General features: G+C 40.9%; 1 protein-coding gene across 4 annotated transcripts in view; it reads left to right on the top strand.

Annotated features, from left to right (window-relative positions):
* EVL (Enah/Vasp-like) overlaps nucleotides 1-26,370 on the top strand; it is a 145,360-nt gene that overhangs the window by 72,669 nt on the left and 46,321 nt on the right. For all 4 annotated transcript variants that reach the window (XM_085061384.1, XM_085061385.1, XM_085061382.1 and 1 more), the window contains exons 2-3: nucleotides 3,760-3,928; nucleotides 10,286-10,463. In XM_085061384.1, coding sequence (XP_084917510.1) covers nucleotides 3,760-3,928; nucleotides 10,286-10,463 — 347 coding nt within the window. The remainder of the gene's footprint in view (nucleotides 1-3,759; nucleotides 3,929-10,285; nucleotides 10,464-26,370) is intronic.

The raw sequence follows: 26,370 nt of genomic DNA, 5'->3' as shown, positions 1-26,370 counted from the left end.
GAAATCTAAGCAGACTTGCTTTAATTTCAGGCAAACAAGGGGTACTAGTGCAGAGGTTTGCCATACCACAGATGTAATGTTTTCAGAATAAACAAGGGTGAATATAAGGAACCCCTTCCCTTCCACACTTAAATAAGATGTCTTTAATCTGCCCCATAGTAAAGTGTAGCACATTGGAGTAGATGTTGTGCACAAACCTGAATAATTTTGTAATTAAGACCTTTCTACGATTCAATTTTTATATATTTTTATACATAATTACCTATGGTGGAAACTCAGGTGGATGAGTCTGACTGCGTGTTAATATAAAGTAAAATATCAATAGGTGAATCAGGAATATTTGACATGGTATGTGGAATTTGATGGACCTCCAACAAATACCAAATTTCCAGTAACTTTTGTGTATTAGAAAAAAAAAAGCAAGTTCTAGAAGTCTGCAAGCATAATTTTGCACAGAAATGCTAATACATAATAGACTCTTATCATGGAGAAGGAATGTGGCTACTCACAATTGTGTTACTAAGCCCCATTTTATTACCTGTCATGTGTCGTTGACACAAGTTTTAGTGATGTACTCCTAAAAATAACCAAAAATTTTGCTGGACCTTCACGAAACCACTGGTGCTTGATTTGTGTTTAAAATAACATACAGAGAGTAATACAGAGATTCTTAGTGACCTTTATAAAGGGAACGTTTTCTGGGCTGTTTTCAGAGAAACCTCTCAAAGCAGCAGTGGGACAGTTGTACCTTTTATTCATAGGAAGAGTAAAAAGTCTTCAAGATAAAGAGTTACACCTCCATTTAGGGTGAGACAGCAAACTAGCAATGGGTCCCTGGGGGCATTTTGGATGTTGAAAGATTGATGAAGTGCTTTGCAGGAAAGGATTCCCCTTGTGTGCTGTTTTATGTTCCTTTCTGTTATTTCACTGGAGGCCAGATAACAGGCTCAATCCTGTTTCCATTTAAATGAATGATGAAAAACTTCCATTGACTGCAGGAGAGCAGGGATTGAGCTGGATGTATTATTGCTTTATGTCACAGTAACAACTGGTTGTCATGCATCAACCACTGCTCCTGAGGTCTGTATCTGTGTTTCAGTCACAGGGCAGTAGCAGGTCCTTTGCTGCTGCTGATTTTGGTGGCAGCAAAGCCTGAAGGCAAAGTTGCCTTATCTACTGTGATCTAGCTATGGCGTTATGAGGAATGCCATATTAAGGTATGGTTAGATGTATTCTCTTTGTTGTAAGGATAATTTAATTAATTTTGACTAATTTAGCAGCTCATGGCAATTGTGGGTTCCAAAATTCATCTGAAATGGAGACAGGATTGGGTTCCAGGCTTGATCTGATAGAGCCAGTGACATGCTCTTGCTTACTTTAGTGTACAACAAGGCTTGAAGTGCTTGGCAAGGCTTGAGGAGAAGGACATTGTGTCACACTGGCTGAGTGTGACTCTCCCAGGGACAAAGTTTTCTTGAAGCCCACAGGCTCTCTGTGCAAGGCATTGCTGTGCCCTGGGCAGCAATGATGCTCTCCCACCTCTGGAGGTGGCACAAGACACCTGATAGCACAGGCAGGTGGCCACCAGCCACCCAAAGGACCACACTGGGGATTATTTTTAGCCTTTCCACTTCCACACGACAAAGGTAATCCAGTATACCTGCATTTTTACTGTTAGATTTCTCTCCCATCCTCCCAACCTGTCAATCCAGACTGAGTGTCCCCCAGCAGGTCTGGAGGATGCAGGCAATGCTGCCACTGCTGCCAGGCTGCAGCTCTTGCACCAGTTGGAGGATTAGGCAGGCTGGAAGGAGCTCAAATCCCTCAGCTGCTCGTGTCAGATATGGAGGAGCTGCCACAAGGCATTAGCTTACCTTAAAAAACAGGAGGGAGAGGTGTTTGCTGGGTAAGGACATCAGCAAAGGCACAGCTGTTCTCCAGATATCTCACAAATCAACAGCAACTGGTGGATGAGCTGGATTTTATGAATTCTGAACAATATAAATAAAATAATGTTTAGTCTTACTGATCTGGATATATTGCTCTTGTAACAGAATTTAGCTGTTTCTATGATATGTAATAAAAATACAATTTATTCTGAATTTCCCCATCTTGTTCTTTATGGAGATGTCTGCTGGCATCATTGATCCCTTTTTAAATGCTGTGAGGACTTTTCAGGCTCTTACCCACAGCCTGGAGGAGGGCTGTGGGCTACCTGGAGGCTGTGCAAAGTGATTGACAAAACAAGCCAGAGTCAGTAGGCTTTAGTGTACCACGGGGGATACATCAGCCTTGGAAATCTTTTTGAGACCCACAAATCAGAAAGATTGAAAATTGCTTCTGTAATCAACCCAGATCCTCTTAATACTTGCACTAATGTGCTCCCTTTCATGAAAACGATGACAGGGATGGGGTCAGGCAGGTTTGGGTGTGCAGCAGTTGGTATAATTTACAAGTGATGCAATTTGGCATAGTGGCAGTGCAGCAATATGGTTTAGCATCACCCAGGAGCTTCTCCTCTATATGTGTGTGTGCGCGCTAGGGATGCAAAACCAAGGAAAGAAGGGGGAAAAGGATTTGTGTGCAAGCGGATTAACCACTTGATATTGCATTGTCGAAAATTATTTAATATGGCTTGAGCTAAGGAAGGGGGGTATATATACCTATATATAGATCTGAAGTTAGTAGGACAGTCATGAACTTAAAATTTTTGTGGGACATAAATTTCAATGGTTTCATTTCGATGCACTAACTGAAGCACATATGCATCATAACGTGCACTATTTGCTTGTTGAAAATCCCTGTTACATCTCAAATCTCCAAAATTTGGATAAGTCATTTTTTTCTCCAACTTTTATTTCCTCTAGTATAAGAAAAGTGGCTGGGGAGTCAAGAGAGTGGAACTGAAATTCTGACCTGTATTGACATGTCACAGCATTTGCCAGTGGCATTTATTGCTCCTGAAGGGCGTGTTTTATTATGATTCTTTGTATGTATATTAGTCAGGATATGATTAACAAACAAGAGGTAATATATTCAGGCATTTCTGTGAATCTGAAGGAGAAAAATAGTTATTAACACTATACAACATAATGGTTATGTACTTTAATGCTGGAATGCATCCACATTCATGGATTACCCTTTCCTACTTTCTTTGCTACTGGGATGAAGGGAAAAAGAGTTCCTGTGTGTTTTGCACCGTGTATTCTGGGACTCCCAAGTGCGTCAGCAGGTCTGGGTATTAGGCGTCAGCTGGATTAACTTAATTGATTTCTCCAGTTTACCTAACGTGGCTTTTGGTTCAAGGTCTGCTTGCTTCCAGCTTTAAATGTATAACTCAGCTGTGGGTGTCACATTTGTTTTGTCAGTAAGCTGTAAAATATTGGTAGGTTTTCATGCAAATGTAAAAGGCTTCGCTTGCCAACAGATACATAAAATAAATAGAGCATTCATACTGTTGGACAGTTTTCATAATGTTTATGTGATGCAGGTTATTTCTCAGGGCTTAATGTTTTATATAAAATAGATTATTGGTTCAAAACAGCAGCATACAGGAGGTTTTTTTAAGTCTGTGAACACATACATGTCAGCTTTAATTTAACAGATTGCATTCAAAAGATTAGCAGATCTCTTATAAAACATATGTAGTAACTAGTACCGACAGTTTCTGTTGGGCTGGTTTTTTTCTTTAGAAGTTTTCAGTAATAAGCAGCAAATTCACTGTTTTCTTTCCTGATTTTGGTTTTTTTTTCTCCCCAGTGAACAGAGTATTTGCCAAGCCCGAGCTTCAGTTATGGTCTATGACGATACCAGTAAGAAATGGGTGCCAATCAAACCTGGGCAGCAGGGATTCAGCAGAATCAACATATACCACAACACGGCCACAAACACCTTCAGGGTGGTTGGAGTTAAACTGCAGGATCAACAAGTGAGTAACCATATCAAGTTTCCTGTAAATTAACCTTTGATCTCATTTGGTAGCCTTAGTTCTATACCTAATGCAACATTTCCTGCTTCCTGCAAGGTGCCTACTAGTCTGTTTATACTTCAGTCATTCAGATTTTGTATGATTTTTTGCACAGAGAATGTATCATAAGTTATAACCACTTATTTGAAAAAAGAACGTTTAGTAGATGCCAAAGAGATTTGAGTGTTATTCCCCCATCTCCATTTTTTCTTATGAAATTAGTCTTATTTCACTCTGCAGATTTTGCTCTCAGCTCCCCCCAAATTACTTTTTACTTGTTTTTAGTACTATATTAAAAATAGAAATAAAAATCAATTGTTCTGCACTGCTATCCCACGAAGTTACACTGCTGTGATAAGCAATTAGTTCCTTGTAATGCACTTTAAAATCCTAGGTGCACACTGTGATCTGATTTACAGCAGACTAATTCTGCAGGACCTCCTTGGGTATTAAAGGAGTTATATGGGATTTAGATTATGGGAACTGGCATCATACCCCCCTTTGGTTGGACATCAAAGCACGATGCTCAGCCCAGGGCTGCCACAGCGTGGCTCTGGCAACCTGGTCACTCAGGCTGCTTACTGGAAATGACAGTGACTTTGCTACACTGTGCATATACAGAGCCATCATTCTGAGAAAGGAAAAGCAGAACAAAAATAGGTGGGGTTTGAGCACATTGGTTTTCAGATCCTTGCAGCACACTTTTGAAACAGCTGCTGAAAGTTTTGCGACTGCTTTTATCCTTCTCTGTAGAGCAGAGGCAATATATGAATGTAGTCCCATTCAGAAATAGAAACTATTTTCAAAAATAAATTAAATACTTCTTAGTCAGTTGTGAAGGTCAGTACCAATTTGTCTTTATTTTACATAGCCAGCAGGTGAATGCAGATGACTTTCAAGTGACTGCAATCTAAGACGTGACTGAATAGCTGGTGTAAAGGAAGCAGAAGTCATAAAGTCAACATATATATATATATATGTAAGGGAGACTAAGTACCATAGGTTTGTCTTAATCAGAGTATGCAGTTTTAAAGAGTAGGACATACTAAAAAGTCAAATCTTAAGCTGCACTTTGAACATGCTTTGCATCAACTGTAATATTTTATTTGCTTGCAAATGTTCCAATTTATGAAGAGGCTGCATGCTATCTAAAAATTATCTCAGTTCAGAAGGAAACAGGTAGAAGAGTAAATTTTTCTAGAGTTTGAGGACTAAAAATGCTCTTTCAAATATACAGAAACTATGTTACCTTAGTCACCTAAAACTGCCTAAAACTAAGTGTTCACCTTAAATATGATTGCAAAAATCCAGTATTGTGAATAAAGTCAAGACAGCATGGCATAGTAGTATTCAAAGGAGCACTGAAAGTCTCAATACTCAGAATTAAATATATTTTATATGAGTCTCACATGGAATCATAAGCTTGCTAGGCTTGCTAACTATTTGCATTTAAAGAGAACTGAAATTAATTTCAGTTAAAATAATTCTCTGTTCAAGCCATTTCTTGCTTGCTCTCATGTTCTGTTAAATCTCACTGAAACTGAGGTTTTAGTAAAGCTGTAATTTGCAGGAAAAGACATATTTGTGTGAAAAAAGATGAATCTTTGGCTAATATGTGATTTGGCATCTAATGAAGCTACACAGATTTTTCAAGAGTTGAGAAACTAATTTAAAATATGTAATACAACAATACCATGGAGGAACAATTTTAACTTTTCTTATATAATGTTTGGCAAGGCATAGACTAGAGTAATCTTCAAGGCTTCATCCCCGCCTGACTTTATTTCCCTTCTAATTTTTGGTTTTTTATATTACACCTCTAATAATACCTCTCTGTTTTTCATCCTTTTTTTTTATTTTCCACATATTTTCTTCTGTCGGCTCTTTTTGTACTCTCTGTTTAGCTGTCTTCCTGTTTTCTAGCCCCTTTTGGTTCATGTGCTGTAGCTTATGACGCTTTCTTCTCTCTGCTTACTTTATCTCCTTATCATCTCCTTCTCTAGCTGTCTGAAAGGTTCACCGCAAACAAATATGTTCTGTAGAGTAGCAGAAGTGGAGCATCATTCTCCCCCACAGGAAGTGGCCAGCAGGTCTCGTTCCCTTTGTCTGAGGCTCTCACCACACATGGCAGCAGCTCTGGGTCACAGACCAGCAGTGCCTGATCTCCCCTTTCTGCTCCACACGAGGTGCAGCCTTGCACAGGAGCCTGCTGGCCTGAGCAGGAACCTTCAGGAAACCACAAGTACAGTCCTGAAGCTTTGAAGTAGCCACAGAGGCCAGAAGTGATTTGAAGCAAAGGCCAGATCAGTGTTAAAATTGCTAAACTCCACGAGCTTTGATGTTTCCTTGCGGCCTTCATCTTGGACTCAATGCTCATAGAGGTCATTTCCAACCTTAACGGTTCTATGAGGCTGTAACTCTTGAAGCCAAACAGTTGCAACCACTGTGTTGCAACTTGCCAGCTGTTGTTGTCACCTGGCCTGCTGTCACCTGGCCTGTTGTAAAGGTGTGAGCTTCAGTCACCAAGCTATAAACATATGAGTGGTCCATCTTTATGGCTTAGCTGAAAAGCAGTCGCCCCCGAGTCTGGAGTCCTGGTCAACTAAGGGTTTAAAATTAGGACTTTACATCAAGTGATGTCAGCTCAGTGTGATCTCATCACCCAAAGGCACGTGCTGAACAAACAGGCAGGAAGGAGGGTGCAACTGGAAAGTGAATAATGTCTCCTGAGGGGCTGGTGTGTTCATGTGGCTGTGAAGGGAATGTAGAAACAGGGCCTTGGGGAAGGTGAGACATTTTACATGTGAACCCAGGCCAGAACTGAAACATGGATGGGATTCTTGGGCTATAAGCTAACCACAATTTTTGAAAAAGAAAGAACCAATTAATCACTGTTGTAACTTATTAGAAATTCATCGGGTTAGGGCCTGCCTACAGAAGTAGGGTCTGCTTTACAGAAGTGAAGAATCTGGCCTCAGCTGCAGCAGTTTTTATATTGTCCCTGTGGCAGCAGTCATGTCTGCTTCCTGTGAGATGAGCCTGAGTGCTGGCAGCATGGCAAGGCCCAAGCTGGACACAACCTGCTGAGCCATTTCTTGCTCTGGAGAAACAAGCATTTGTTTTGTCCTGGTTCAATAAGCAAGAGTATGGGTGGTGAGGCTTGTGTGGGAGCTCTTCTCGTGCTCTTGTCTGTGCTTACACCTCAGGTGCTGCCCTGAAGGCCACTCAGTCCCTTTTGGCCCCAGTCCTGTGGGTCCCATCAGCCACCACCATCATCACTGCTGACAGCTCACAGCTCCACAGCCAGAAGGAAGGGCTTCTTTATTCTTTTCTATAGATCCTGAAATTCCCTGCCTGTCCCAGGGAGCCTAAACCTGAAACTAAGGTGAAAGGGGGAAGGAGAGTACTGGGTAGAAAAGAAGCAAAATTTTTTTTAACATTATAGTGATGGGAACATTGAAAGGTGTCAACATAATGCTATGCATGACTGGTCTGTGAAACTCCTTGCCATATGAGATCATTAAAATCCAGAATTTAACAGGCTTCAAATCAACACAGACATTTATATCAGTAACAAGACTACGTTGTTTTAGGATTTAAATACTAAAAGGGGGTTGAAAAGAAAGAAAATGACATATAAAATGTCATGTTTCAGTTTTTAAGTAAAATTCTACATGAAGAATTATAGGAAGAACTGTTTGTCGTGGACAAATCCATTATTTATTCCTGCAAGATTTCCAGTGAGCTTCTCCGATTCACCTGTGGTAGACTGCAACTGAAGATTAAAAGATGAACTCTTGGTCTGCTCAGCCTGGCAGATGTGCTCTCTTACTGTCATATGAAGCTTTAGAGTAAGGATCCCTTAGAAACACTTGTAAAAAAACCCCATGCTTCAAACAGGGAGACCTTCTTTCTTTTAATTACTGCTCTGAAGCACTGCATTATCATCATGTGCCTTGCAGAGTCTCCACACCATCTGTACAAGACACCTTTGTGCACTCATTTTTAACAACAGCAGGAGATCCCCTCCTCTTTTTTTCCTTTTTCTATAAACACAAGCCAAAGGAGATAAAAATGAAACTCTGGCTATTTTAAGTTTCATTTCTCAGTTTTAAACTCTCTGCTTGAGATGTACTACATGTGTGGGCATCCTGATGATACTGAAGGTCAACATTCAAATTCCATCTTTATTCAATTAAAGGCATCTAACCCTGAGAACAAAGCAGACCCTTGGTGTTCCTTGGGTCAGTGTTCTGGGGAAGCAGGTTTTGAACAGTTTACCTGACTTCCATTAAACAATTTCTGGCCTAGGTTTTTATGATTTCTGTCTTTTGTTCAACAGCTGCACTGCACCCTCTGGTGCTCTTTGGGCTTTGATAGTGGTGTCCTTTGAAACAGAGGTTTCTGTTAGTAGGTGAGAAAGACTCACTTTGAAAGCCTGGGAGAAGCTCAGTCTTTCTAAACATTTCCTCAAAGATACTGGCTGTGCCTTCCCTTGGCTAATCTACTCAGGAATGTTTGGAACACTTAAAAATTGATCCTTGTTAAAACTGTTGGTTTAGTAATCCAAGCATGAGTCTGCTTGATGCTCCAGAGACTCTTTGAGCGTGAGCAACATCGGTAAAGGCTCTCCCAATGCTCAGTGGAAGAATGAGGGTGATGTCACAACTTTTTAAGGAAAAAAGGCTATCCAAACTGTCAAATACAAGAGGAAGTTCAGTGTCTGCTGTGACTAGTTTCCAGTTCATTCTGGTTGGTGTGGGAGTGTTCTCATGTGGCATGTTGCTGATGTGGTTCCCATTTCCAGGGGACTAACTCTTGGGAGGCTGAGTACCCAGTGTAGGGCTGCATCTTCCTTTGGCTCACAGGTCAGGAATTTCTCAATGAAAAGTGTCCAAAAAAGCAATGTAGGTCTGATTGCTTCCCAGTGCATTTGTATGGAGCCTTAATAATGATACTGGTTTGAGTGCGACAGTTGGACCATCATATTTGTGCCTAAAGCTAGACCAAGTATTCAAGGACTATTCCCTGTGTCACTCTTTAATGCTGGCTCAGAGTAAATGTATTCTAGAAATAAGAGTATATCTCTAATTATCTAGTGCTCTAGTGGCTTCTTTGCTGGTTTCCATAATTCTTTGTATATTAATACAGTAAAGTTACATGACATCCATTAACTATATCAATGAGACAGTGTTATCCTTCAAAAATATTAACGTGTGTATCACAGTTTGTTCCTTATTAGGTGCTCATCTAATGTTTCTCTGCCAATTTCAACTGGCAATCCCCTGAAAATTCAAAACTCAGAGCTAGGAGTCATTAATCTTTGAAATTAGTTTTAAAAGTCTGCCTTTATAATGCAGAGGAATTGGCAGTCATCTAACAAAAATATTGTTGGACTAATTAAATACACTGAAGCTTTTTAATTGCAATCACAGTGTTAACAGAAAACTTTCCAAAATGCTGGTCAATCAGACTGCAAAAAATGTATTGGTAGGTTTTCTGGTATGTGGGATCCACCTCTAACATAAATTCTGTGTACAAAGCTGTACAGTGGTGACGTAGACACTCCTGCCTCTCCACCCTCAGCTAGAGCAGCTTACACTTTTAACATTGGAGGTTTCTGTCTGAATCCCAGCTGTGCTGTGTAGCTGGCTGTCCCAGTGCCCTGCCCAAGGATAAACAGGGCATTGTATTTAGCAGATTAAATTTCAAAATAAGCAGCCTTCTGCTGTGGTCACCCCTTACCTGGAAAACACCACATGCACAGCAAGGGAGAAGGTGAGAGAGAAATGGTTGTCTGGTTTTGCCATTGCCTGACTGATCCTAAAGAAAAAGTCCAAGCACAAGAAGCTGGTGGTGATCATGCACATGGGAAGAGGAAAGCAAAACTGGTGCAATGAGTCAGACATTTATGTGCTATAGGACAAGGTTAGTGCCAAGAGCTCTGTCTGGCTCTTTTTCTGACAATTGTGCATGATCAACCTCCAAAAGATGGAAACAGCTGCTGGCACTGGCTCCTGACAGATGTCTGCAGCATCTGCACAGCTGCATCCTGTGGAGGTGCTGTAGAAAACACAAGCAGGTAATAGATTCTTGGAAAAGTGGCTTGTGGGTCCCTGAGGTTGAATGGAAGTGTTGTAAATCTCCCCCCAGATGTGGGTCTTCTGTCATTGAAACAGACACTGCCTTACCATGCAGCCAGGTAGGAGCTGCCATAGGAACTGCCTCTACCCATTTAGGTGACCTTTACACAAGGGTTAGGTGTTTTTTCTCACTTAGAACTGTTTTTAATCCTTACCCCTCTGTTTCAAATCACAGGTAGTGATTAATTACTCAATTGTGAAAGGACTGAAGTACAATCAAGCAACACCTACCTTTCATCAATGGCGCGACGCACGGCAGGTCTATGGCTTGAATTTTGCAAGCAAAGAAGAGGCTACCACATTCTCCAATGCAATGCTGTTTGCTCTGAATATCATGAACTCACAAGATGGAGGTGAGTTAATCTCTGTTAGTCTATGACATTTTAAAGTGCTTGTTACCAATCACCTAGTGCAGTTGTATTGGATATTAGGCCATTATAAAACACATTATAATAAAAAACTTAGGTTCCAGTAGACAGCCTTTACATCAGCATTTGCTGGGGCATGAATTACACGTTTTCAGATTTTATTTCCCTTTCTGTTAATTTTTCATGGTGCCTTAACTCACCATAGGAAATCAATAGTTATTTGGGAATGCCTCAACAGACAGGTAACCCCACTGATTTATGTGGCTCTGTATATGTGTTGTTTTACATGTGAGATGGCAGAATAAAACTTTAAATAAACATAAGCTAGAGTAAAATTAGAAAAATTTTATAGGATAGAACTCAGAGCTGGTATTTCCAGTGTGTTGGGTCAGCTCCAGCCATTGGCTCTTGTGGCTCAGCTTTCCAAAAGAGGACTGTGTGGCACCTTGGTTAGTGAATGCTATATTGACTATAGAAGTCTGTGGTGAATTTTGCTATTCTGTGAATTTGTCATTGCATTAGCTTGACAGAGACCCAGAATAAAGTTCTGGTTTCTCAGTGGAAACCAGTTTCTGGTCTGTGGTAGCTGAATGAAGCATTGCCGTCAGTTACATGCTTATGACCTCTCTGCAGCTCCTGGGCTGAGAACAGAGTGGTCCTTGTGTGGTGTCTCCTTTTTTTTCCCCTGCAAAAACACACATCACAGCCCTCTTTTTCTTTTGCAAACATGGTGAGCCAAGGTTTGCATCACTTGCTGCTATCCAGATTTCACTGCAGTGTTCACTGGTGATGGACAGCAGCTTTTCAGAGAGAGGTGTTCTCCTGACAAACCTCCATACACAGATAAGCCTTACTAAAAAATGTACTTGTAAAATAAAAGTTCAGATTTTTCATTTTGCTACTTCTGTTCCGTTAAGCTGGCAAATGCAAAAGTCATCAAAAATCAAGACATATTTTAAATTCTGAACTATATTTAGAAGTACTGAGGACTAAATTCTGCCTTCTTCAGCTTGAGTATTTTCAGCTGTAGTTGTGCCACAGCAGGAGACTTAGTGAGGAAATCTGGGCAAGATTTACCACTCCTAAACTCAAGAAAGCCTGAAGAGTACTGAGATCTTTGGCTGCTCAGATGTTCCCAGCCCCTTCAGACTGCCAAATCTGGATACTTTGATTATGGTCTAGGTGTAGAGTTTGGTTTAGCGTCTCTGATGAGTCTGCCTTTCTTCCAAAAGCCCATAAATTTGGGTTGGGTTTTTTCCCCATCTGTCTCTTCCCATCAAAGGGAGTGAGGTTTTTGCAAGATTTTAAATTTGTTTCAGTAAGGTGCCTTGTGGAAGCACGAGTCTCAGGATGAGAATTTATCGCTCATAGGCTAAAATACAAGAAACTGCCTAAAAAGGGATACTTTAATTATGTTAGGTACTTCTAGCAAAGAACAACTGCTATTTTAAAGGAAGTATTTTTGAGTACTTGAAAAGCCTATTAGATTTCTAAGAAGTTTATGAATACACAGCAAACAATAATTTGCATTTTACTTTTTTGGGGGTATTTTTTAGTCATTTACTTAGCACACCAAAGGTGGTTTAGATGCTTTACAGATTTAAAATCCAGTGCATGCTGAAGAGCTTGCATTTCGAGTTTGTACTTGTCACATTGAAAAACATGAATTGGGTCACAGATAAAAACCTTTCTTTTCTGGAGAAAAAGAATGGTCTGGTAAACATTCAGTCTTCAGCAACCTTTTTTCTCTCATACATAAAGTGTTAGAATTTTCAAAGATTGCCAGTTGTCCCATTCTTTACAGCTGAACTTGTCAAAAACTGAAATTCGCATTAAAGGGAATTTCAGCTTTTTTAAAAAAACCCTCTGATTCCATGAAACAAATTCCCAAAATACTCACTTTGCAATTTTTTAAATTATGAAATTTATTTCCAGAGGTATTTCTCTTTAATATTATATTAGCTACACACTGATAAAATATTGGAATGAAACCTTTTATATCATCATAACTTTTCCCATTAACGCAGTGATCTCTGCATGCAAGTTGACAGCAAAAGTATATAATGGATATAAGGTATAAAATGTTTTTTCAGAACTGCTCTTCCAGGCTTCTATAGCCCTTAAGCTTTTGTGGGCATGAACTAATGTGAATAGGAATTCACAGAAACACACATATCCATACATCTTTTCAGGCTTGGCCACTTCCTGCATGCTCCATTCATTCTGCTGCCTGCTTGCTGCATTAGGGTTTGCTTTTTCATATGGAAAAATCATTAGGAAAAAAACGTATTTTATTATATCTATGCATCCATGTATTATAGTTGCCCATGTGCTTATGTAGATGGATGGCAGCTTTAAGGGGTGCATTTGTATGCACAGAGCTGCTCACACACTAATAAAACACTCAACCAAAACCACAGGGTTAAACAGAGGCTCCCTCTGGCACATTCACAGGGCAGCAAACCCTGTCTGCTGCTCTGCAGCTTGGAATATGCTGTGTGCACTACTTGGCACGTGCTATTTCTAATGTTTAGATTTTTCCTATATTCCCCACTGAGACATTATGATGTTTGAGTAGTGCTGATCCTCCCATAGTTGAATAGATTCTGGCTTCCATGGCTGCTTCTCCCTTCGTTCTACCACCCACTTCCATAAACTAAAATTAATCATGGTAGACTACAGCAGAAAATGTGAGACTGCATCATATCTTCAGCAGACATGGAGTCAGGGTACTGTTACATTTGGGAAAAAAAGTAGTCTTGGCACAAAGTAATGGTGTGGGGTTTTGAATAGTGCATCAAGCTGAATTAGCTTAAAAAAATTATAGCAGTCTGCATTTTGGGGAGTTGGAAATAATTTTTAGGTAGTGCTGATTTTCAAATGGCTGGATCAGTTCAAATGAACCCACAGTTACGAGCTGGTGATGGGAATGACTGTACTGTCCCTGTTCTCCATGAGAGAAACTGCAAAGCCCATGAACAAGCACAAGCACTGATCTCTCTGTCGTGACTGCATGGGGCATGAGTGAAAACTAAACCAAATGCTTTGTGAAATGTCAAAGGTTAAATGGGCTGAATCAGATCCTACAGCCAGCCTGTGTTAACCTGGATTACATGTCAAGATCATTGCTGGGCTGGGTGTCTTCCCAGGCGTGTGACATCCCAAAGTTTGCAAAAGCTGGGAGCAAAGCCACAGTCTGAACGGCCTGGCTGGTTGTGTTTCTGCAGTGGATGTACTCATACTCCCATGGGCAGGGCTGGCCACCTTACACATGTCCAAGTTCTCAGTGCTGTGGTGGGAGCCTCTCCCAGTGCACATCCCCAGGGTGGGCTAAAGCAAGCCCTGAAAGAGGTGAACACAGACTTGGCTCATTCTTGTGCTTTGTAAGGATGCTAATGGTTACGTTAGGAGTAACCCAAAATGAGATAAAATGGGACTAAAACCAAAATAGTATTACAAATATGTATCATCCTTCCTTTAGAGGTTGACAGTTGCCTCACTGAATCACAATTGTTTACCTGCCAGCTTGTTTATGTGCCTAATTACTTTGATTTCCTTATACATCTCTTTAATCTGTTCTCCTTTACAAATAAGAGGTGAAGTGCTGGTCCTGAGCCAGCCTGCAAAATGAGAGTAAATGATAACACTGCCATGCTCATTACCAATCTCTTGCTTACAGTGCTTTAATGGTGTCATTTTGTAAGACCATTATTATGACAAACAGCTTCCCATTTAATTGTTTTTCTGTCATGGGTGGCCACTGTGTGAAGTCAGACCTTTTACTGGCATAAGTTACCTGGTTGTGTGTTACTAGCTTACTTTGTCATCCACAGCCAGGCTTCACTGAAGGCAGAGCATCACCCCTTCCTGCCCCAGGACTGGGGAAAAAGCATTTTGCACGGATCCTGCCCACAGGCTGTTTGATGTTTCATGTTTTTCAGGTCTTACATCCTCTTACATTTACCAAATGCAATGACTGGTGGCAGGGCAGCATGGTTATTGGAGCAGGTCATAATGTGAGAACATTAGTAAGCTAAAATGTGCAAGTTCTTCCCTGCCATAATTTCGTAGGAAAGCCAGTGGTGCCTGTAATGAAGGTAACTCTGCATGGCTTAATGGAGTCTGTAGACTCAGTGCTTCTCCCAGTGAGTGGTTACACTTCCCTGAGAGAGGGAATGAGACTATTTTCTCTTTCTTTCTCATCCCCAGATTTCTGGGGACAGGCAAAGGAATTCTTAATCTTTCTTTCCTTATTCACTCGCTTCAGACATTGAGTCCCAGCTGGTTGCTGGCAGCACCTGCATGTTCCCCTGCTGCATAAGGGGGCAGTGGTTCAGCTTTGTGCCTTGGCGTGACCAGCTCTGAGGGCATCTTGGGCTTCCATGGCTTAAAGACCTGGTACTTCTTGGAGAAGAATTAAGACTCTGATCTGTGCTACTGGTAAATGCTGCCTGTGACATAGTGAATATAACGTATGATGAGCTTTTGCTTTTCTTTTGATGTCTTTGCCCTGGGGATTTAGATAGTTATTGTTTACTTACAATGCATGAAAATCCTGTTTCTAAATGTAAACACCACATGCTGAAAAGCCTTATGCAGAGGCCTCTGTTGCAGAGTTAATCATAGTAAGAGGTCAGCTGCCTTATCTGACTAAGAAGGGAGAAATTGGAGGAAATCTTGAAATAGTAGGAGAGAGGTTTGAAGAAAATTAATAGTGATTTATTTCTTTATTTATTCCTTGTAAGAAAGGCATTTTCTTGTTCTAAGTGTCATACAGATCACACGATACAGACATGGGTCATGGAGGGTGCAGAGTTCAGCTCAGTGCATTCAGCTTCACAGACCCAGCCTTACCTCTGCAGGGATGATATTTTGGTAGTCAGAAGGATTGCTCCTCACTCCTCTTTTTCTGGTTGGAAGATCTGCTGCCTTTTCCACAGCTACGGATTATTTGACATGTATTTCTCCACCCCCTTTCCGATAAATTGGATTTTATTAAGTTCTTGGGAGTTTGAGATCTTTTTCCATTCCTTCAGTCATTCTGCTCATATCCTTTTTCAGAAGTGATGACACTTCTGTACTGCTGGGAGGAAGTTCCTTGGAAAACACTTTGGAGAAATAAAAGAATAAAGCATCAAATAAAAGAATAAAGCATCAAACAGCAGATAAACTGGCAGAATGTACCATACATTCTCTCTCCTAGTTAGATGTCTTAAGTATTTGCAAAGTTTCTGTCAGTGAAGGATGTGTGTGAAGATTATGGTGCCCTGGATTTCAGAGGAAAGTGTACACTGGGTTTTTTAGATATTTTTCTGTTATATTCAATTCATTTTTTCATTAACATTTTGCCAACTAGTCCTGCATCTCTCAGTTTTTCAGTGGCACTAAACTGTAACTTCTGGGAAATTCAGTCAGCTGAATTCATCTTCTACAAAGCAGTGCCTGTTTTATTTGATAATATTGCCCCAAGACTTCCAAGCACCACAGAGGACACAGTGTGGGAAGACAAAAGACTGCATCTTCATTACATCACTGCATAATACATAAAATAACTCATCAATAATGGAAGGGACCCACCACAGAACACAATGCCCACTGGCAACCAGCTGGTTCCAAAACCGTGCTGGGGCAAAGAGATCTGTGCTCCATGCAAGATGCTTTGCATGCAAGATGCTTTGCATGACTCATGTCCCACCCTCTCAGGTGTGTTGGTGCACACTGTAAAGCACTTAGATGGTACATTCTCTGCATATTTTACTTTGAGAGTGCTAATTACATTTAGAGACATGTATGACTTCATATTGCATAGGCGTTGCAGAACTGTGAGCATGCATTCTGCTGCAGGTCTTTGAACCAAGTCATTCCAGACATTGTTCCTATTTATAATTTAGGCATAGGAATTTGTAAACAACAAACTTTTGGACTCACTAGTGTAAATATGATCCATGTGGCCAGACACCTAGTGCTAGCCAAAATAGAAACCCACAGGCAATGGTTAATTGGGTGCATGTGAAAAATACAAAAAACTTCTGCTTCTTTGAAAAACAGAGTTTTCCCAGGGGAATAAATTTTTCTGACCGACATCTTTCAAAAACACCAGAGAAATTTTTAGAGAAATAAATTTCACAATGTTTCCAGCCTCATGCCTACACCAGTTTCAGTATCAACTTTAGTCACGCAGAAATGTTCTGCAGATAGGGGGGTTTCTGATCTAAATTGCTGTGCTTTGTAAGTCAATGAAGAGGGAGGGGAAATTCAAATAAGATGATGAGCTTTTTCCTTTCATCTGCTGAATTGCTTTATCACTGAAACTGTTCCAGAAAAGTCCACGTGACATACAGAATCTTTTAGTATATTGCTTACTGTAGAAATAAATTCCTTCCTTTGCCAATTGGATGGGGATGAGCTGTTACCCAGAAAACTAGGGGGAATTTGTTCTCTCAAAGCAGCCAGTGAAATGCACACCCCAGGCAGTGCCCCACTGTGTGTTCAACAGGTGAGGGCAGGAGTCCCTTGTGACCCCAGCTGAAAAACATCCGCTCAGCCACAGGTACACTCATCTTGTCTAACTCCCAAAGCTGCTTCTTTCTGTGCTGGGGGGGATGACAGTCCTCCTACAAGCCCTCTTCCCATCTTTCCAGAACAACCAAACTTCTCCTGGAATAATAGGCACTTGCCTTGCAGGATTCCCCTGCCTGCCAAACTGCTCAAGTGGCCTCTTCTCAGATTAACTTGGGTTTCCTAAATTGGATATATGACATTTCCCAGAATCAAAGAATATTCTGAGTTGGAAGGTACTCGCAAGGAGCATCGAGTCCAACTCTGAAGTGAATGGCTCATACAGGGATTGAACCCACAACCCTGGCATTATTAGCACAAGGCTCTAACCAGCTTCTGGGAATCAGGGTACACTTCAGATTAAGAGAAATAGGTTTAAAACCAGAGTTGGGACAAGTTGGCCTGGCCAGGAGAAGCAGTGAGTAAAACTGGTTAATCTTCTGTATCAGCTTGGCTCCAGCTGACTGGAGCACAGGAGGTGAATTGATTCATTCGTGAATAGATAAACTGGGATTACAGACTCCTTTCAGTGCTAGAACTGTAAATATCATTGCTGTTATTCATCTGTCAGGAAGTATCAAACCGTTATTTAATTATTCTGCTCTACAGAGGTGGGGATTTTTTCAATGCAGTTTTTCAGTCCCCCGGACAGTAGGGCTCCACAGCAGAAAGTTTTCCAGGGCACTGCAGTGCTGTCGCAGTGTTATGCAAATCAAAACCCATGACATGTTGCTTGTATGCATCTCAGGCACTTTCCTGCAGGACTCCATTGTATCCCTGCTCAGAGCAGCAGCAGCACTGGAGCTGCTGTCGAACGTCTAGAACAACAAAAGGTGCCTCTGTTCTTTGAAGGGCATTATAAACCTAAAGGCTTTTCAGTCTGTTGCTGATGTTTTTTGCTGTGCTGAATTCTTCTGCACTAAACAAAAATGACTTCAGGAAGGAAACTGTGTGTGGGAAAAAATTGTTGAGAGGTTTAAGAGAGACTTGCACATGTTGACTCGTGCTAGCAAGAATCTCTTGCACTGTTGCCCTCAAACCCCTGTTTTTCTGAGCGTGGTGCAAACTGGTGGAGTTTCCAGAGTTCCATGATAGGAGATTCAATGTGGTTTTTCACTAGAGTTCAGTAAGTGGCAGAAGAATTATTAGGAAAAAAAATATCAAAATTTAAGGAGTCTAGTCATTGATGTGCAAGCAGTGTAGGCCAGATTTTGGCCAGGGTTCATTTGAGGACCATTTATGGGGTGTTTCCTTGTTGAATGTACCTCTTAATCTGAGAAGGGCTCCTTTTTGGGGGGTTAGTCTGGACTGTATATGCATCCTGTCCTTTGCCAGGCAGGGGCTGTGAGTGGAGCTCAGCCTTGAGCCACACAAGAGTAAAAGTGCCCTGCACCAGGAGATGCTGTGATTCAGAAGCACCTCCATGTCACTCTCCCTCTTCTCCTTCCTCTCATCTATCCAGGGATGTGCCAGCACCCTCAGGCTCAGCTCCTCTGTGGGCAGTGGTGGGGTCTGCCCTCTGCTCTCCACAGAGCCAGCAAAGGCTGCATTTACACCTGGCTGCCTTCTCACCTCCTGCAGAAACCCACAGCCTGTGCTTTGAGTTCACAGCTCTAAACAAGCTGAAGCATATGAAGGACAAATGGCTTTTCATGATGAGAACAGTATTTTTCTCTTTATCTTTTCCAGTGCCATAGGTTGGCATGTTGAGTCTCAGTGCATTTTGTTTTGCACACCAGAACAGTCTATGGGACATTTATTTATTGATTACCCGATTTCTTTTAAAGAAAGAGAAATTGCTTCTTGGAAGAGATTTGTATTTTTTCACAAACCTTCTTTAAGTTTTGTGTTCATTTTCTTTCATTCTTAAAGTGCTTCAATACTTGGTGTCCTGGGGCTCTAAAATAACATGACTTTATGTCAGAACACAAATTGCTTTTTTTAAGGCACTCTGTCTTTCTTTTCAGCCCCTGTATGAGTTAGAAGTGCTGTAATTCCATGCATAACAGTGCTGTGTTTACCTCTGAACATACACTCTCCCCCCTCTCTTCAGATTGATTCACACTATTTCTAGAGCCACATGTTGGTATAATTCGTAATATATCATGTCATAGAATAAGCTGAAAAGAACATTCTGTGAAATTTTTCTCACTAGAAGAGGAGAAAGAATATTGAAAATAAATGAACTATTTTTAATACTGTAAGGGATGCCCTCATTTTTAAACAAACAAAAAAAAATTATAAAAAGAATGACCATGCAGTATGCTGTGGTGGTAGTTACACAGATATAGATTTGCAGAGAGTGATGATTGTTGATAGGATCTCCAAACTTGAATCAGCCAAACTAGACTGATTTTTACAATGGTGCTGTGCTTCTCCAGATGGTATTTATTTTGGAAAAGTGAACTCCAGAAATTTACAAGAAATTGTACAGAAAACTACATCTCCAGCTTTTTACAGCACTACTAAGTATCCCAATATACCTAACAGAGAAATGAGTGCTATATTCATTTTGAATCATCTTGCAGAAATTATTCACTCTGATAATGAGGATGTTGTCTAATATTAGTGCTCAAGCACCCTCTCCAATTACTTAATTTATAGTGTTCACAGGTACTATATGCCAGTTGTGGGTACTACCTAATTTCTTACCTGCAGTTTACTTGAAAGGGGACACAAATGTATAGGGATTAAGATAGGTTTGAGTAATTGTCATAGAACTGTAGAATGGTTTGGCTTGGAAGGGACCTTGAAGATCACCTAGTTCCATGGTCAGGGACAATTTCCACAAGATAAAAGTTGCTCAAAGCCCCATCCAGCCCGCCCTTGGTTGCTTTTTTTTATTTAGTTGACTTTCTGGATTCTCAGCTAAGAGCCAGATGCTGTAATGGTTTGTCTCTGCACAGTAACTCATATGCTCCCCCAGCTGTGATCTCAGTCCTAACAAGTAATAATTGTGTGAGCATGATCTTCCTGTTAATGGGAGGAGAAATATAAGCATCTGTGGTGCAAGGTTCTTCTGTACCTGAGCTGGGATCTCTGTGTGGTCAAGGAACAGTAACAGATGCTCTTGGTACAGGCAGTTATGTATTAGGTGTCCTAAAGGCAAAATTCATCCTATTTTCCCTCTCTTTTTCATCACTGACTGTAAAGGATTGCTGTGAAGAACCCTTCTTAGGTTCCTGACAATTTTGCTATGATCTTCTTCCAAACTTTCTAATTAATGAATTAGTGATTTCTAATTATGGTGTAATTAAATAGTAACTACAATGCTAATTAAACCTCTGGTTTGACAATAATAAATTAGGGACCTGAAAACCAATGTGCATAAGGTGTATTAGTGATGATCTGTGGATTTCCTTGGGACATGAGAACTCCCAGGAATACATATGTGTTGTGCATGTCCATATATGTGCTCACATGAGTAGTGCATACCAGATTATCACTTTTCTGACTGCCTGAGCTCTGCAAACAGATGGGCTTTTTGCATGCAAATTTTTTATTTTATACCAGGAGTGAATTTAGGAAGATATTCACTGAATTTAGGAAGATATTCACACATATATAGATTGAAGTGATGAATAAGTTGCTGGGCTAAGAGGATTTTTCACATGTAATTAAAATAAAATTGGTTGTATTTTGAATTTTGCTTTTAAACTATGCTGTCATTACGTGCCGTGGTTCACTGTGCAAAGAGCACTCACTAAAAACATGTTCCTGGTCAACAGTGTTTAGGACCAGGGGACTGCAGAGGGACAGCCAGTAGTGCAGCTGAGGAGGTTGGGCACAGCTCTGCAACCCTCTCTGGCAGCAGGCTCAGCTGAGGGGAAAGTCTGCTTAATTCCAGGCACCGAGTGAATCGCCATATGCTGCTGCCAGCAAAGCATGTAGGGCAGCTTCTCCTGCTGCCTGGTAATCCCTGGGGAGCTCACAAAAAGTCTTTTAATGGCTTTCTTAGGTGACTCTGTGCGGTCATCCAGCATCTTATTTTTCCCCAAGTCGGGGACTAGAAAGCTCTAGGTTGTGTTTCTTCTGGAAGCAGAATCTCAGATCCTCATGGCAATGACTTGTGATTTCTCCAGTTAATTCTAATGAAGCAATACAGCTGAAAATGGGATTCATTTAACTGCAGGCATTTAAATGCTAGGCGTCTAGTTTACAATAATTGTGCTGTTTCCTTTTCACTCCACGGAGTGAGGAAGGCTCTCCAGGAGGGGATGGGTATGGCTGTAGTCCTGTGCTGCTGGCTGGTGGCCCAACAAGGTGCACAGTCCCTGCCACACAGCAGGGAGCACACTGCAACTGTGGTAGAATGGAGCAGCATGGGGCTGTACTGCAGTTCAGGAAGGAAGTAATCTCCTAATAGGTGATTTTAGTTCTCCAAGCATCCAGCCTTTGTACGTGCTCAGCTGAGGAGGACACAGCGTGCTTCAGGTCCTCACAGTGCCTTTCAAATTCTGCTCCATTTCTATGGACAAAAAAGCCAAACCCTGCCAAGCAATCACCGTCAATCAGATTTGCATGGATTGCTTTATCTGTTGGTCTTGATTAGTATTCTGGAGATCTCTGTAGAAAACATGAATTTTAATTCTGCTTCCTCCAGTGCTGGTTTGCAGGGACTCCCTCTGGTGGTTAGAGCAGTGCCTGGGAAGCTGTGTGAGCATCAGCTGTGCGATACAGCATGCTAGGAGAGGTGCACTGAGGAGTATTGGCTTTTTCCACACCTCTAAAAATAAACTTGGGGTCAAAGTCATTGAGGTTATCACGTCTTTTGGCTGCTTAAACTTGCTAAACGTGCATTGCTCACTCTTGTGCAGAAATGGTGCATTTCCTGCAGTGTGGAAGAGCGAGGAGCACGGCTGCAGGTGCCAGTGTGCTGCTCTGGTGCTTTGCAGACAGGAGCAGGAGGACGTTCAGAAGGTTGGATGTTGTCAGAAATCCATTTGAATATGGATTGTCCTGAAATTTAATGGATATCCCTTCTAAGGCATTGTAGATTATGGAGTATTTGCTTTTTCTTTTTTTGGCTTACCATTGGCATCCACAATAGAAATGACTCTGCACATTTGAATCTGGGTCCCCAGGCTCCCCTGCATCATTTACAAATACATACATTGCAGTTTCACTTCTCAAGATGCTTTGCCAGCAGATCTTACAGGATCCTTGCTAAATGCAAAAGAAAACACTTTGAATCAGCAAAACAGCAGGGCTAACTGAACTTGGACAAAAAGAAACTTTCAGTGTCCTCTGGAGCCTGCCAAAGGACTAAGTGCTGATGATGCCTTACAAGGATGGTACATCTAATGCAAAGGCTGGCAAGAGTTACTATGCACAGTGCAGCAGGGAAGGAGGGCTGGAGGGATGCAGGGAGCCAAAGGCTCTGGAGATGCATGGCTCAAGTGTGTGGACAAGTTTCTGGATCTGCAGTGGAGACAGAAGGCACCCAGAGAAAGCTTGGTTCTGGCAGAGTCAGCAGGAAAACTCCTGACTCAGATAAATGAGTAATTTACCCCTAGTTTGTGGAAGGAAGAGGGATTTGAAAAGTGTAACAAAGGTGAGGATCCAAAGGGAAGCATGCTGTATGCTTCGTGCTGATTATTTCATTCCTCATCTCTCTGACCTTTCTGATTACTCTAAATATAATATTTCAGCTTCAGAGCTAAAGCTTGAAAATAGATATTTGGCTGTTCAGATGAGCTGGCATTTGATTCCTTTTTTTTGCTCTGTGCTGTAACATTCCTATGAGCACAAAGTAACTGCATTTTTTTGGACTGTTACTGCAATGATTTTCATACAGATGAGATTGCCCCTGGGTGGCTTTACATTATCTCATCAGCCTGAGAGTGCACCCCCAAATCACCTCTTTTTGCTTATCAGAGTTTACTGGTGTGTCCAGAAATTGCCTAACGAGGGTCATACTGTATATACTTCTTGTCTTACATCACATTATATTGCAGTTAGATCTTTCAACACCACCGTATTTTTAAATAATGTTTTCCCTGACGCTGCAAATGGTGCAGAACATTGTAGAGGCAGACAGCCACCAAATTGAGCTGTTGAGTTGGGGGCAGGAGCTTTGGTCAGCAAGCTGTAACACACAGGGAAGCTATTTTTGCACTGGTTCAGTAAGAAACTATTGCTAAAACCTCAATGTGCAGAGCTGTGTCCTTGGTCATGCTGTAAAGGTCAGTGTGTTGGGTGCATCAGTGGGGGCTAAGGATGCAGAAGCTGCACCAGAGTCTGCTTTGCAGGCAGGTTTTCTCACACATTTCACCACCATGGCTTACACATTTCACTGTAGTGTCCTTTCAGCTTCTGAAGTGAAATTACAGATCAGACACACAAACTGGGTGTTTCTTCTGGAGCATTCTTAAGGTGCCTCAAGCCTGGGGAACTCACGGAGAGGTCCACACCAAGGGTCCACATCAAGGTACTTTTAATGGAAACCAAATTTCTTTTCCCAGAAATGTGTTACATTTGGTTGTATTTTTGATTTTACTAAAATCAAAATAGAGCTTTCAACCTCCCTGAGAAGACGAAGCACGTATCTTTCATTCTGAAATTACCTTTTGGTTCACTTTTTGTTTTCAAATGCACATGATGTAAATTTGGTTACCTTGAAGGCAGTGACAAAACCCCAGCTTTGTGATTTAAAATAAAGATAAATTCAGGCTAAACTTTCTTCTGTGTTTCCATTTTGAGGCTCAAATTCATGGCAAATTACAAACCTGTAAAAAGACCCGTTTTATTTTTAAAGATGAGAGGAAACGCGATATTTTTAAAGAAAAGGAATATCTTTTAATGAGAGTCAAACCTCCATACATTTCTGTGCAAATGCAAAAATTGTCTTTAAATTAGATTAATTAATTAAACCACAAAATTCTACCAAAAGTTCATCTTTCATGGCTGCACTAGAAACAGCAATGAGTCCTGGTCAGCAGCATCTTGAATTACTGGATTTCACATTATTTTTATTACATGTATTTTTAGTGTCAAAATTAATTTACAGCTAATGTGAGAACATTAGCTATTTAAACAAAACTGCAAAACATATTGTCAGCTTTCACACTACATAAATTAAACTGGTATTTTCTCATATTACATGAGAAATAGATACAGAAGGGTATTTGGGTTTTTTTATCACAGCACATGATCCTGAAAGTGTCTGTTGTGCTAATCAAGCAATTTTTGGGTCTCATTTTAACTGTTCTGCAACACTGAGAAATTGATCATATCTTCTGTATATATGTGCTTTAAAATTAGGTGGTTTTATTTCTTCCAGTTTAACCTTGCTTGGAGATTTTAAAATGTTTTTCATTGGGCTTTCCTCACCACGTTTCAGTCTCCTCACTGAGCTCAGTGCCTACAGACATTACAGTTAAATCTTAGTTTCTTTAGTTTCTTCAGCTGAAGCATGGTTTTCCCCTCATGCAAGTTCCTGTTGATATGAGAGCATTTAGGAATGAACTCTAGTAGTCTCTAGGGTTCCTGCCTCCCTGGCCCAAGTTGTTCAGGATTTGTCCTCTGCAGTGGGTTTATCAACAGGGGTGGTTGGCTGGAGACAATTTAAATCAATCTCTTTTTCCCCCTGTCAGCAGTGGAATAGTCTTCCAGTGCTTTTACTTAAGCATTCTGGTTGTATTATCAAGAACTTATGTTCAAAAAAGAGCAAACCCAAAATCTGACCTGCTCATAGGGTGAAGCATGGTGTCTGTGCTGGCTTCTTTGTGCACAGCATAAAAAAATCCCAAAACAAACAAACAAAAAAAACCCAAAACAAAACAAACAATCCACAAAACAAGACAAACAAACAGCAACAAAAAACAAAACAAAAGCCACAAAACCAGAAAAACCAAACCAAACAAAAACAAAAAAAACCCCAAAAAAACCCCAAAACCAGCTCATTTGGGATGGTACAGTTTTACAGCATATGCAGTTCTCCTGAAAGGAGATGCTTTGGGAACCAATCAGGTGGTGCATTTTCTTAGAGCTCCATGTACAGGGCACATAGGACATGGAATAAGAATTAAATCCCCAAAATCATAGGACTATGGCCAAACAATGTAATAGCCAGGAACCCTTGGCACGAAACTGTCTCTAGAAGAGGGCTAACAGCTGCACCTTGTGGGCTTGACATGCCTTGCAGAGGGAAAGAAGCCCTTTGTCATGACACTGACTTTCATTAAAGTCTTTCATTAACTGACTTCCAGAAGTTATCAGCAGGGCTTTGTCTTGTCAGAATAGATCTTTTATTTTGGGGTAGTAAAGATGAGGGCACGTTTACAATGATGACTGTGTAGAGAGAGTATTATGCAGGGATTTATGTTCATTTGCATGTCAGATTAAGGTTTTAGGCCATTCCCTGTGTGAATTAAACACAGATAGCAGTTATGAGAGTTATGAGATTTTCTGATGGATTTCTATGCCGAATTGCAGTGAAATTTTACATTATCAGATGGAAGTGCCTACTCCAATACATTAATATCCTTTCATATTTGGAATGGACATAAAAATAGATGTCCATTGTATATGCAAATTACTCACCATATTTGCACAGATTTTTATTTCAAAGAAATTAAAGGTCATTCTGACTCCATAGGGAATAAAGTTTACAATTGGTAAGACAAAGCAGAGATGCCTATCCTTTAATGTTACTGAAATGTCCCCATATCACCAACAAAATTTCCAGCACAAATCCGAAATACAACCCCACACTAGCTACTGTGAAGAAAATTAACCCTGTTGCAGCTGGAACCAGCACACCAGCCTTCTGCAAAGTGATCATCCATGCCAGGAGTACAAAAAACATTGGTAAATTTCTTCCTGAAAATGTGCAGAACAAATTTGTTGCAATTATTGTGTTGCAATATACAAACATACACTACTTTTATTCATAGAGTCACAGTTTGCATATGAAGGTACTTTGGGAGCAGCAGCTGGCCCCTCCCAGTCCAACTGCCCCAGTTTATGTACTGACCATGACACTCTGTGCTGTGGAATATCCCTTTGGCCAGTTTGGATCAGCTGTCCTGGCCATGCTCCCTCCCAGCTTCTTGTGCATCTCCTCACTGTCAGAGCATGGGAAACTAGAAAGTCCTTGACATAGGGTAAGCACTGCTCAGCAACAGCCAAAATATCTGGGTTATCCACATTATTCTCCTACTGAATCTAAAACACAGCACTGCACCAGCTACTAGGAAGAAAATTATCCCAGCTGCAGCCACGACAGGGTCTTTTCCAAGCTAAATGATATTGTGATTCTATGACCTTTCCTTAGTTCGGTTTGCTCAAAGCACCATTGAACCTGACCTTGAACACTTCCAATGATGGGACA

Source organism: Lichenostomus cassidix, chromosome 5, assembly GCF_008360975.1.
Source record: "Lichenostomus cassidix isolate B80296 chromosome 5, HeHo_3.0, whole genome shotgun sequence".
NCBI classification, from domain to species: Eukaryota; Metazoa; Chordata; class Aves; order Passeriformes; family Meliphagidae; genus Lichenostomus; species Lichenostomus cassidix.
Note: the sequence above shows the minus strand (reverse complement) of the source record. Positions and strands in the feature narration are given on the sequence as shown.